We start from the raw sequence: 12833 nt of genomic DNA on the forward strand, positions 1-12833 counted from the left end.
CCCAGAGCCCGTGCTACGCGCTGCACCAACCGCGGGCCGATCTCCGCCGGGATTACAGTGACGTCCCCGCACTTGGCACTTCCAGAGGAGCTCGCTGTGCAAAGCTCTGTGATTTCAGACGTGACAATCACAAGGGGTGAGCTCGCCTTTGCTTTTGAGGAAGGGGGAGGGTAAAAAGGGAGGTAACTTTGCAAAATGTACAGCAAATTAGGTTTTAGGCTGATATAATTTGCACCTAGCCTAAATATTTTCATGAAGCTTCTATTAAGAAAGCCGACGACTTTAGAAACAAGTCCTTGAGAGTAAGCAACTCCAAAACACTAGCTTTGCTTGGCACGGCCAGAGAGCAGCTGTGCAGAAAAGGGCACACACATCCCAAAGAGGATGTGGAAGTCGGACATAGCTCTGCTGGAAAACCACGAGGTACCACGCCGGTACGTGGCAAAAAGGGGTGGGAGTGCTGAGCAAGGAGCAGCTGACTGAAAACCGACAAAGCACTTTTGTCAGGGTTGTCTGTGTCTTTTTTATGTTATTTTTTCCTAGAACCATCCCAAGACAGAGTAGCAAGAGTACAGCAACTGGGAACGGGGACTAAAATTTCTACACAGTCCATTTCAGGGAGGACTAAGATGCACGAGGCCAACCACATGGAACATGGGCGACCTCCAGCCCCACCAGTACAAAGCAGCAACGGAGATGCTCTTGCCCAGCCTAGACACTAGAACAGTCTTTAACCAAGGGGAAGAACCCCTCCTCGCCCCCACATACACAAAAACCACCACCAAAAACCCTAAACCTTATTCCATAGGGCTGGAAACAACTAGAGAATTTTTTCTCCCTACAACTCACTGCAGCTCCCACAAACTTTTAATTAACACTGATTTCAAACTGCCCGGCCGCAATGTTTAAAGAGCAACATGCACCTACAAGCTCCCCCCTAAAGCATTTCAAACAGCTTTCTAGATTTCATTGCAAAGTTTCTCTCCTTTCTGTTGTGAAAGTTCCCTGCCTCAAATGGCAGAAGGGCATGAGGACATGGAAACTTCTGCGCTGGAACACAGTAAACCACGCACAATTGCTAGGCAGTACACAGATACAGTGAAGAAACGTTATTTTTTGTTTGAGGCTTGGTTTAAATAGTTAACAGAGGATTTCTTAGCCCCAATATGAAGAACTAAGGCAGGACCTCTTGCTTAGTAAGTTCAAGGAAGCTTGAGGCAATAGTGTACGTAAGCACGCACCCTGAAATACTACGTCGTCACGAGGTTTGCCAACTTAATGCTCAAATTTATTTCCATCTTCTCAGCAGCTGTTTCACAAACACATGCAATTTATTACAAATGCACTTCTGTCAAAAGAAAAATAGCTAAGCAAGTACAGCATATAAAAACTAATTTAATTTAACAACCACCTTACAGAAACACACTCATCAGATCACAACTGGCTGTGCTGGACAGCCAAACAGGCACCACTGCGCTCTGGTCTGATAGAGGGTCATGAAAATCAGTTTCTCAATTATATCTTTCAAGGATCAGTTGGTTTTTGTTTTTGTTTGTTTGTTTGTTTTTTAAACTTAGCTGCCTTTCATCGTTGCCACCCAAAGACAGGCAAAAGCCCATGGTAGAAACAAACCTCTCCTCAAGTGCAAAATGATGTGGGCACAGAAACCTCCGGCGCTCCTCCTCACCCTGCATCCCATCGTGCCTTCGTCCTGCTGCGATGGTTCTTTCTCCGGGCACGCCGGGAGCTGAGTATTTCAACAACTGTATTGGCACAGCGAGTGCCCCCGTAATTAATTTCTGTTCCAGTCGTGCTCAAGAACCCTAAAGCACAGCCTTAACTTCTGGCTGCAGCAAGGCACCAAGCAACCCAACTCCTGAGCAGCGAGAGGCCCCGGCTCCAGGCTGGGAATATCAGAATGTCTTTTCCTTCCTCAGCGACTCTGTGATGAACTGCTGATTTCATAATCATTTTATTTGCAGCTGACCAGCCAGTGAATTGATGTTTTTGCACACAAGACTACCTGGAACCATTCCTTCTCATACTCGAGCGATTGTTTCTACACATCTAAGACTCAAGGACATTTGAAATCCGGGTTCCTAAGTGATCTACAAACAAAAGCATCACAGCGTGCAGGCAACTTAAGTAACGTTCCTGGAGGTTTCCAGAACAGAAATAAATCCCAGGCCTGATAAGATGACTAAGAATAGCACAAACTCTACCCTTCAATATTCAGCAAAGATGAGGAGATTATGCTCTGCAGCTCATTGGATCTGTAGTCGATAGAGGTAACACTGCAGTAAAAATTTCCAGAGTCTGGGACATCAACAGCCGCTGCCACTTTGTAATAAAGTTCAGTTTTAATTTAAAAAAAACTCGCACCTTGCTGAGAAAATGCAGTTTAGCTGGTATTTGAACACGGAGATTTCTACTGATGGCATTGAACAGAGAAGTCCCTGAACTTGCACTTTCCAAATCTTGCAGAAACACTGGTAGTGGAGCCCACTAACACTACCCAAGGAGGCTGGAGGAGAGCCGTGTCTGGCACATGTCTGGGTGAATCCCCTGTGCTGTCCCTGTGCTGTATTCTGAAGCATCACAGCCTTGTTGGAGTGGTTTTGCTTAAACTAATGCACGGATGGAAAAATCTGACCAAGGCCAAGAAGCAGGCTTAGGTCTCCCATGATTTTACAGCACTGCAACCATGTTTTTACGTGCCAATTTGCATTTTCACCCAAAGCAGGAATCCACAGAAACCAGACTGACTGCATGTAAAGATATGAAGTCGCGATAGAAGCCATAAACACTTCTTTAATACTCCTCAGCACTGTAACTTCACACTCAGTAAAACGTTCACCCAAAACACTGATGCCTGTAAAAGAATTTAAAGAAGACTACGTTCAACAGAACAGATTGAAGCCCCTCATGTCCAAACTGCGGTCAACCACAGAACTTTTTTCTAACTCGTACAAAAAATTCCTCCTGGTTCCGGGCAGAAACGCCTCCACTGGGTTAGCTTCCCTTTCAAAATTGAGGTTATCTCGCAAACACAACTCTACTCAGGGAATTCAGAAAACAAAATACAGACCCAGGAAAATAACAAACCATCAGAGTGATCTCAAGAACTGGTTGGTCAGGGAGCCATGCTACAAGTCAGAACCGTTTGCCTGTGGTGCTGCATTATGGAATAATTCCTTATTTTGGAGCACGATACATGAATTCACGCTCCAGCACACGACAGCTCCCAAAGCCGCCTTCCTTTCACGTTCAGCAGTTTCCAAATCCTGTACCAGAAGGCAGGTTTTTTTAGAAGACAAACCGAAAGTCAGCAGTAGCAACTCCACCATGAGAGAGGAGGGTGGGAACTCGTTCAGCAATTCCTTACTCATGGGTCACATTTACCTAATCCAGCTTTTTTTCCTTCCACCTCAGGCTGCCTCCCAGGGCTTTACAGGAACACCAAACCCAGGCTGGGGAGGAAGATCATTTCACAGAGCACACCCAAACCCAAAATGACCGACACAGTTTTTACCCCCCCCCCCCAGTTTCAGGCCATTTTCCTGGCACCGCAGAAGGCAGCGGCAGCGCAGCGAGCCTTCTCAACCCACCTGGCATGCAGGCTCCTGTCCTCAACTCACATACATGGTTGTGTTCCTCGACTTAAATCGATCCAGGAAATAATTTCTCCAAGATTATGCACGCTGAGTGTCAAGTAATAGCTAAAACAGCAACTAAGTAAGGTGACAAACCACTCAACATCTTCACTGCTCCTTCCTTTTCCTCCCAGAAGCTGTATTATTGAATTCAGACCAAGCTACACTTAAAATCCACTGCTCCTACAAAACTCTATGGGCTGTAGTCAAAATATACACATATACATTTATCATTAGAGGTTTATATTAACAAGCAATTGAAATAAATCTAGCACTGGCTTGCTTTGGAAGCTGACAAAATTTGACCTCCAGCTAAGTACTGAATACACCACTTAGCCTCAACAGAAAAATCTTGATCACATCATAAAAATCAATCGTGGTGATAAAGTTAACAGCGCATTTCAACAGCGATTTGCTAAAAAGATGAATGTGCAGAACAAGAAGCTATATTCTTTGCCGTAAAAAAAGAATCAGACTGTACATGCTGTCTCAGCAATAACAACAGTCACCACGAGGAAAACGCGCTCTGCTCCAACTAGTTTTACTCTTTAAGCAAGTAATTAGTAATCACAATCTAGCCAGCTTTCATTAAGCTTGAAGGATATAAACCATACACAGAACGAATGATCCATAATCCGGCGATGTTAACACCTTCTATGAAAATCTTACAATCTTAATGTTCCCCAAAAATGCCAGGGTTGGACGTTTGAGATTCCGCCAGCTTCGTCACGCCGTGGGACCCCAGCAATTAGCAATTTACCTTCATCCTTCTGCCAGCAAATAAAACTGCCCAACCTCCTAAATAATGGCTGCATTTTAACAAAAATTTCTTCACCTACCACAGCATTTGTGCCTTCACCTGGGAAGAAACTTCCACGAAGAGCTATCAGGCTCCTGACACCAGTGTAAGGCATGAACTTAATAATTTTGTGCTCATTTTCACTTTCACCCTTTTGATCTTTTTCTTCCTCATCACTTCACGTTTTCACCGAGTTGTCAGGCAGAAAATCACCCAGTACTTGTGTACTCAACCTGTAGGCAACTATTTCCTGCAGAAATATTTTGCAGTACTCTATTTCAGCTTGTAGAGAAGAATTCTAGGCTATAGACGTGATGCAAGCAAGGAGGGAAATGTCTGTTAGGAAAAGAAAATTTGTAGAAACATCCAAAAAAAGCCACACAAGTGAAAAAACTTTTCAAATGGATGCTGAAGAGAAGCAGATCTGGGAATGTTTCTATACATGGGGCTCGCTGGAATCAGCCAGGGACCAGCATCACTCAGCTCACTTCATCAGTCAGCGTTTGCGTCCCCAGCCCGTTTTAGCAACTGGTAAAATTATCGATTAATGGTAAGTACAGCACGAGCACGTAACTCCAGATGGCCAGAGGGTGCGTCTGCTCTGCTCCCCTCATCTCTAGTTGAAGCGACTAGAGCAAAGAAAGGATTGACTAAATTAAAATGTTCAAGTCAAACTGGAAATGCTGACAAACGAAGTTGAAAAAACGACACGCAGGCTTAAAGGTGCAAAAGCAGTTGTGGTTCTACAGCTGAAATGGAAGTCCTCAGGGCTACGTAACCAGAGTTATTTAAGAAACTGTGAGAAACAAGAAGCAGCGTTAAGACATCCAGCAAATGGACAAGGAGCAGTTTGCCCTGCCAGGAAAGCTCTAAAGGCCTTTGATGCTGCACAGCTTGGGCAGTTTTGAACCAGCGAGACCTCAACAGGAGATGGCTTCACCTAGTTAAGGACCCAGAACTCGGTAAGCAGAAAGCAAAAAGGAAAAGCAAACCTTTGCGTTAGACATTTCTGACCTCAGCTCAAGGGCGAGATCCTTCAAGACCTGGATCCGTCTGCGACAAGATTTACGAAGCCACGAGATACAGACCTGACTCATCGCTGTCACCTGCTCGGAGGGAGAACTCGCAATCCCGTTCCACTAGCCTCAAACACGCGTTTTGTCCTGCCACAGAGATCAAGTAGCTGGAATTCGGGATATTTTCAGGTTTTTTTTGTTTGTTTTAAAATCCTATGGACCTTGCCCAAAAAGCAGGCCGTTATGCACGTTCTCGGCACCTGCTTGCTAGTGCTGTGTAATATCCTAGATTTGTAAACACAAGGGAGTACATCCTTGGTTCAGGGTAAACACAGGACAGCAATAGATGGCTGGTTAGTCTGAGCAGGAACTTTCTGCCATAACTTAGTGAAAAAGGAAGAAAAAAAAACGCATTCTCACTTTGGAAGGCTCCCAGTCACTCCTAACTTGACTATGAAAAAAATCTTTTGCTTACTTTACTTGCCCCTTACTTCTCCAGCGAGCCTTTTAGAAAAGGAACAGAGTTATCCAGGCTTCAGCACTCGATATAGCACCTCATGAAGTGTCACACAGGAAAAGACTGGAATTACTAGAATAACTCAAGTCCACAGTGAGATAAATAACAAGGGGTTGTAACAAAAAAGTGACTGCCATTTAGGAGATGGCCACTGTTGGCACTGAATCATCAGCTTAGAAACTCATCTTATATTCTTAGTAGCACAAGAAATAACTTAGAGAAGTGTCAATATAAAAAGTAATCTGAAAATACTCAAAATAAATAAATAAATAAATATTCTGGAAATATTCTGACCTTCCTCTACAGAGGTATCATACAGGAAGACCCTAATGGCTGAAGATCTGAGCAACAGCAATGGGATGAAACCTCCCAGCAAAGCTGCATGACCGGAATAATGCTGTTTAAAAAAAAAAAAAAAAAAACCTCTTGTTAGTCCGTGTGAAAGTGCCAGAAGGACCTGGGCACATTTGCCAGCTACAAGATGCCATGAGTCAGGAATCTGATGCAACCACTAGAAAGCCGTGGTCCTAGGACAGAGCACTGAGGCACTTTCCAGCAGAGAAGGGCACATGATTGCCACTGCAGGGAGCACAGCACCGCTCCTTGTATTCACCGGCAGCAAATTTGAACTGGAACAAGTACAAAAAGCAGGCTATTGGAAAGATCAGGGTACAAAGTGCTTCTCCCCGAAAACAAAGAGAGAGCTTTTGGTCCTCTCCCTTACCAAAAAAAGGAAGATTGAACGGGGGTTATATTACCTTCTATAAATTGTTTATTCCCTCCCTGTCCAAAAAAAGAAGCGCCTGAGCTCATCGCTTTCTGCGGACAGCCGGAGGAGGGAGAGGGGAATAAAGCCCAGGTCTGCCTCTCTCAGGGCATGTGGAACTACACCAGAATTGTGTGTGGCTTGCACCAAGTGACCGCACTGCGGATGGTGGGGAAGTCCTCGGGGTGGTCCCTTGTGGGACATCGGGGAGCTGTCTCCCACATGGGTCATTCATTTCGGGGAGAAACCACGAAGAGGCAAGGCAGGATCCGAGGAGGAAGCGTCAGCGACCGGCTGGGCTGAATGTTTTCCAAGCTGGACAGGCTGAAGCCTCTCGATACGGAGTGCTCCCTGGAAACACCACGTTTCAAGAACAAATTTGCTCTTGGACCAGTTCTCTTCCCAAAGGCACAACTTGCCCCAAAATGCAGACTAAACTAGACACCAGACCAAGTCATTCAGTTGGACCCAGATAGTTTTAAATAATTTCCAAGCCAGTATAGCTGCTGGTAGCTACAAGCCAGCAGAAGACAGCTCCAGCCATCTGCAAACCACTAGGAGCATTCTTCTGCAGATTGGAGAAGGACAATCCGCACCTGACGTTTGGAAAGGTCTGTGCAAACGTGCAGATGAATGTGTCACTGGTAACACGGCCTGAAATTGGGTTGGGCACTAACCAGTCCCCTTGTACCACCAAACACAACAGAAAAATTAATGCTCGCTGCGAGAAAATGCTCGGTCACTTACAGAAAACTGGTGGTTATCAACAGATTGCTGATCCTAAACGAGAATGTGGCCAGACGGGTCTTTGAAAACAGGGTAGGTTTTTGTCTGTCATCTTTTTAGTGAAAAATTACAGTTATTGGGCGACTTTTGGTGTTCTGACAAGTTTCAGTGTCACTCCAGCATCCGATACGCAGATACAAGTAAGACACTGGATATCCAGTTCCTTCCACAGACAGCAGCGATGAAAATTTTCTATCTCAGCTTTGATTTTTACATTTAAAACCACGTAACTGTTTGAGAGACACGTTTAAATCATGCTTGGCTGACACAGAACATGGGTAATGCACTCTGCTCCTCCGCCACGAGCTCTTCACTCCTAACACCAGGGCAGCAGTGAGCAAGCTCCCAATGACAAGCCACACTCTGAATGTGTTCCTACGTATGGGACAGCAGGAGACTCTTTAGGGTTAAAGTAGAAACCCTAACTTCTTAGGAAAACCCCTAACTTCTTAGTTACGCTACCAAACTTATTTAAACTACGGCCTAACCACAATTCATAGAATCATGCAACGGCTTGGGTTGGGAAGGACCTTAAAGACCCCCTTGTTCCAAAGAAATAGTAAGACAACTTTCAGCTCTACCTGCACGTTCATCCCACAGCACATTACGTTCCTTTAACGGTGATTTTGAAGTCTTCCACCTCCCCTCCATCCCTAAACACCACTCTCCTATGGGATTTCCTTCCTGAGTTTCCACCTTTCAAGACTCTGATCTTCAGCCACAGGTCGGAGCCTTCCCATTCAGGCCACGTTCAAGCTGTCTCCCAGAAGGTGGGAATCGAACGTCAGCAGGCAGCAAGTGCAAACCGAACCTTCCTGAGGGCCTCTTTCACCACAACCCCGCCTGGTGTTTCCAGGGCTGCTCAGAAACCAGCACGTGAGCCCCAAACGGGGTCGGCGTGCTGGAGAACAACCCCGTCATCGCCAGGACTGCTGAACACTGCCCCAAAGCTGCTCCGCCTGCTTTTATCGACGAGCGCCTACAAACCCTGCCTTAAAAACCAGCCAAATGCAAGGTCACGCGTTCGTAAAACACCGGCCCTGTTACGGGGAGGGGAATCGTACCACGGGCTGCAATGACGCGAAGGACTTTGGGCAGCACTGCAGGTGCCACGAGAGCATTAAATCCTGACAAAAAGGTGGCAAAGAGGGCTAACGGGAGCCTCAGAAAGGAGCACGGAGGAGAAAGGGAGTTATCTTTGTGCGTTGCATCAGGGAGATCGATACTGGACTGTCACCCTTCCTTCAGCGGCCAACAATTTATAACTACAAGCACGATCGCAGACCTGAAAAAAAAATAATGCTTTAACGGCTTTTTAACTAAAAAAAGGCCGAAAGGATTACTTCGTTATCACCAAAAATAATTAATTAGAAAGGAACTTGGTTCTTTTTAATATCTAAAGAAGCAAACGTACGGAAAGATACAGCCACTGTGGGTTTAGGCAGCAAAACTTTTGTTAAAGTTTTACCTCCTTTCAGCAAACGGAGATAATCCGTGAAATTAACAATTAACAACTAAATTAACCGCTGCTTGTTGAGACCGGGTGACAGAGCTACCTCAACCCCAGGTTACTAAACTCGGTGCAATCATTAGACAAGACTCTACGGCCAGCAGTGAGCACGGTGCCCAAACGAAGTATTCCCAATAATCCCCCAGACCTGAAGGGCTGCAGAAAGGGGCAGCAAAACCCAAACGGCCAGACCACGTTGTTTTCATCCCAAATTCTGCTTTCAATAACCAGGGAACCTCAACGGGCCATAAGTGGCCTGCCAGGAGGCCAAGGATCCCATTGAGGATGGGCACACGTTAGTGCAGGCCACTGCTCTGAAGCACAACTCCAGGCTGACCCTAAATTCCCAAAAATCGCAATAAGTAAGGCACCAGGTGACCCGTTTCCCCCAAAACCCTTTGTAAATCACAGCTCCCCACAAAATTTCTCACCATCCCTCCCACACAGCCCCAAGCCCCCCAGCCTTCTGAGCACCGCTGACCCCGAACACAGCTCCCCCCAAGCTGACCATCACCCCACAGACCCCCAAACCCTGCTGAACACCCCCCCATACACACAATCTCCCCAAAACCTTTCTACCTCCCACACACAACCCCCCAAAACCTTTTCACCACCCCTACCACTCTTGCATAGCCCCCCAAAACCCCTCCCCACACACAGCCCCCCAAACTTTTCTACCACCCCTCACTCTCAGTCTCACATCCCTACTGAACCACACACACGGCATCCCAAAACCTTTCCAACTCCTCTCCCTTTCACACACAGCCCCCCAAAACCCTACTGAACACCCCCTCTTCACACATAGCCCCCCTCAAAACCTTTCCAACACCCCCCAGTGCACACACAGCCCCCCAAAACCTTTCCACCCCCCTTTCTCTCACCCACAGACCCACACAGCACCCCGCAACCCCCTTTTCCCACACACAGCCCCCCAAAATCAACTGAACACCCCCTCCCTCTCACACAGCCCCCCAAAACCTCCCCACCCCCCTCCCTCTCACACACAGCCCCCAAACCCCACTGACCACCCCCTTTTCCCACACACAGCCCCCCCAAAACCTTTTTACCCCCCCCACACAGCCCCAGATCTCTACATAACACCCCCTTTCTCCCACACACAGCCCCCCCAAACCCTACTGAACATCCCCTCCCTCTCACACAGCCCCCCAAAACCTTTCCAACTCCCCTCCCTCTCACTCACAGCCCCCAAAAATCCCTACTGACCACCCTCTTTTCCCACACGTAGCCCCCTAAAAACCTTTTTACCCCCCCACACAGCCCCAAATCTCTACAGAACACCACCTTTCTCCCACACACAGCCCCCCAAAACCCTATTGAATGCCCCTTTTTCCCACATATAGCCCCCCAAAACCCCTCCCCACACAAAGCCCTCTAAAAAACTTCCCACCCCCCTCCCCCACACACAGCGCCCCCAAAACCTTCTTACCCCCCCATAAGCAACCCTAAATCCCCACAGAACACCCCCTTTCTCTCACACACAGCCCCAAAACCCTATTGAACGCACCCTCCCTCTCACACAGCCCCCCAAAACCTTCCTGCCCCCCTCCATTTCACGTACAGCCCCAAATCCCTACAGAACACCCCCTCCCTCACACACAGCCCCCAAACCCCACAGAACACCCCAATTTCCCCCACACACACACCCCAAATCCCCACAGAACACCCCCTCCCTCTCACAAAGCCCCCCAAAAGCTTTTTACCCCCCCTTTCTCTCACCCACCGCCCCAAATCCCCACAGAACACCCCCCTCCCTCACGCACGGCCCCCAAACCCCACACAACACCCCCGTTTCCCACACACACTCCCCCAAAAACCTTAGAGCCCCCCTCCCCTCACACACAGCCCCCCCCCACCCCCTTTCCCTCCTCACCGCCCCCTTTCCCCCCCCTCACAGCCCCCAAAACCCCCTCACAGCGCCCCCAACCCCCTCCCCGCCAGGCCCCAGCCCCCCGAGGCAGGCCGTACCCCCTTCCCCGTCCCCTCCCCGTCCCCCCCCGGCGCCCAGGCCCCCCTCCGGGCTCACTCGGGCAGGTAGGAGGAGGAGAAGCTGCTCCAGCGGTGCAGGCCGTAGCCCAGCACCCGGCTCTCCGGGCCCGCCGGCCCCGCCGCCGCCATCTTGGAATCGGCACCCGCGGCCCGGCAGCGATCGCGGGGCGAGGGGGGGGGGGGGGGGGGGCAGAGGAGGGGGCGGGGCTCGCTCTTAAAGGGGCCGCGCCCGGGGATTGAGGTGTGTGGGGGGGGGGGTAAGGGTATGGGGTCGGGGTTTAGGATAGGGATTGGGGGGTGAGGTTTGGGGAGTGTTTTGTGGGGCTGTAGGGGGATTTGGGGCTTGTGGGGCTGTAGGGGGCTTGTGGGGCTGTAGGGGGATTTGGGGCTGTAGGGGGATTTGGGGCTGTAGGGGGATATGGGGGCTTATGGGGCTGTAGGGGGATATGGGGCTGTAGGGGGATTTGGGGCTGTAGGGGGATATGGGGGCTTATGGGGCTGTAGGGGGATATGGGGCTGTAGGGGGATATGGGGCTGTAGGGGCTTTATGGGGCTGTAGGGGAATATGGGGCTTATGGGGCTGTAGGGGGATAGGGGGCTGTAGGGGAATGCCCCATGAGGCTGTAGAGGGATATGGGGATTTTTTGGGGGGTAAGGATATATGGGGTTGGGGGGTTGGGGGAAGGTGTGGGGGGTGTTAGGGAATGGGGTGGGGAGAGGTTTGGGGAGTGTTTTGTGGGGTTGCAAGGGGATATGGGGCTTATGGGGCTGTAGGGGGATATGGGGCCCAAGGGGGATATGGGGCCCAAGGGGTATATGGGGCTGTAGGGGGATGCCCCGTGAGGCTGTAGAGGGATATGGGGCCCAAGGGGTATATAGGGCTGTAGGGGGATATGGGGTCTAGGGGGTATATAGGGCTGTAGGGGGATATGGGGTCTAGGGGGTATATAGGGCTGTAGGGGAATGCCCCTTGAGGCTGTACAGGGATATGGGGCTATAGGGTAATGTCCTAGGGGGCTATAGGGGAATATGGGGCCCAAGGGGTGTATGGGGCTCAAGGGGAATGCACTATGGGGCCGTAGGGGGATATGGGGCCCAAGGGGTGTACGGGGCTGTAGGGGAATGTCCTATGGGGCTGTAGGGGGATATGGGGTCCAAGGGGGATATGGGGCTGTAGGGGAATGTCCTATGGAGCTGTAGGGGGATATGGGGCCCAAGGGGGTTATGGGGCTGTAGGGGAGTGCCCCATGAGGCTGTGATGAACTATGGGGTTGTACAGGGATATGGGATTGTAGGGGAATGCCCCGTGGGCCTATAAGGAGATACAACACCGAAAGGGGTTATGTCCCATGGGGCTGTGGTGGGCTATGGGGCCCAAAGGGGATGTGGGACTGTAAGGGATGTCCCATAGGGTTGTACAGGGATAGGGGGATGTAAGGGAATGCTTAATAGGGCTGTGGTGTGCTATGGGGCTGTAGAGGGCTATGAGGCTGTAGGGTGGTGCCCCATAGGCCTGCAGAGGGATATGGGGCGTAGGGGGGATACATCCCATGGGCCTGTGGTGGGCCACAGAGCTATACAGGGACATGGGACTGTAGGGGGATGCCCCATGGGGCTGCGGTGACCTATGGGGCCAATGGAGACAATGGGAGTGTAGGGGGATGTCCCATGGGGCTGTGGTGGGCTATGGGACCCAAGAGGGATATGGGGCTGTAGGGGGTTGTGCTATGGGGCTGTAGAGGGATATGGAGATGTAAGGGGATGCCCCATGGGGCTGTG

At 49.6% G+C, this 12833-nt stretch overlaps 1 protein-coding gene across 1 annotated transcript in view; it reads right to left on the reverse strand.

Moving 5' to 3' along the window:
• The window catches only part of MKLN1 (muskelin 1), a 94265-nt gene extending 83032 nt beyond the window's left edge, over positions 1–11233 (reverse strand). The window contains exon 1 of the mRNA XM_083830601.1: positions 11092–11233. Coding sequence (XP_083686727.1) covers positions 11092–11183 — 92 coding nt within the window. The 5' untranslated portion in view covers positions 11184–11233. The remainder of the gene's footprint in view (positions 1–11091) is intronic.
• Positions 11234–12833: the final 1600 nt, after the last annotated feature.

Source organism: Anser anser (assembly GCF_964211835.1).
Source record: "Anser anser genome assembly, chromosome: 1".
NCBI classification, from domain to species: Eukaryota; Metazoa; Chordata; class Aves; order Anseriformes; family Anatidae; genus Anser; species Anser anser.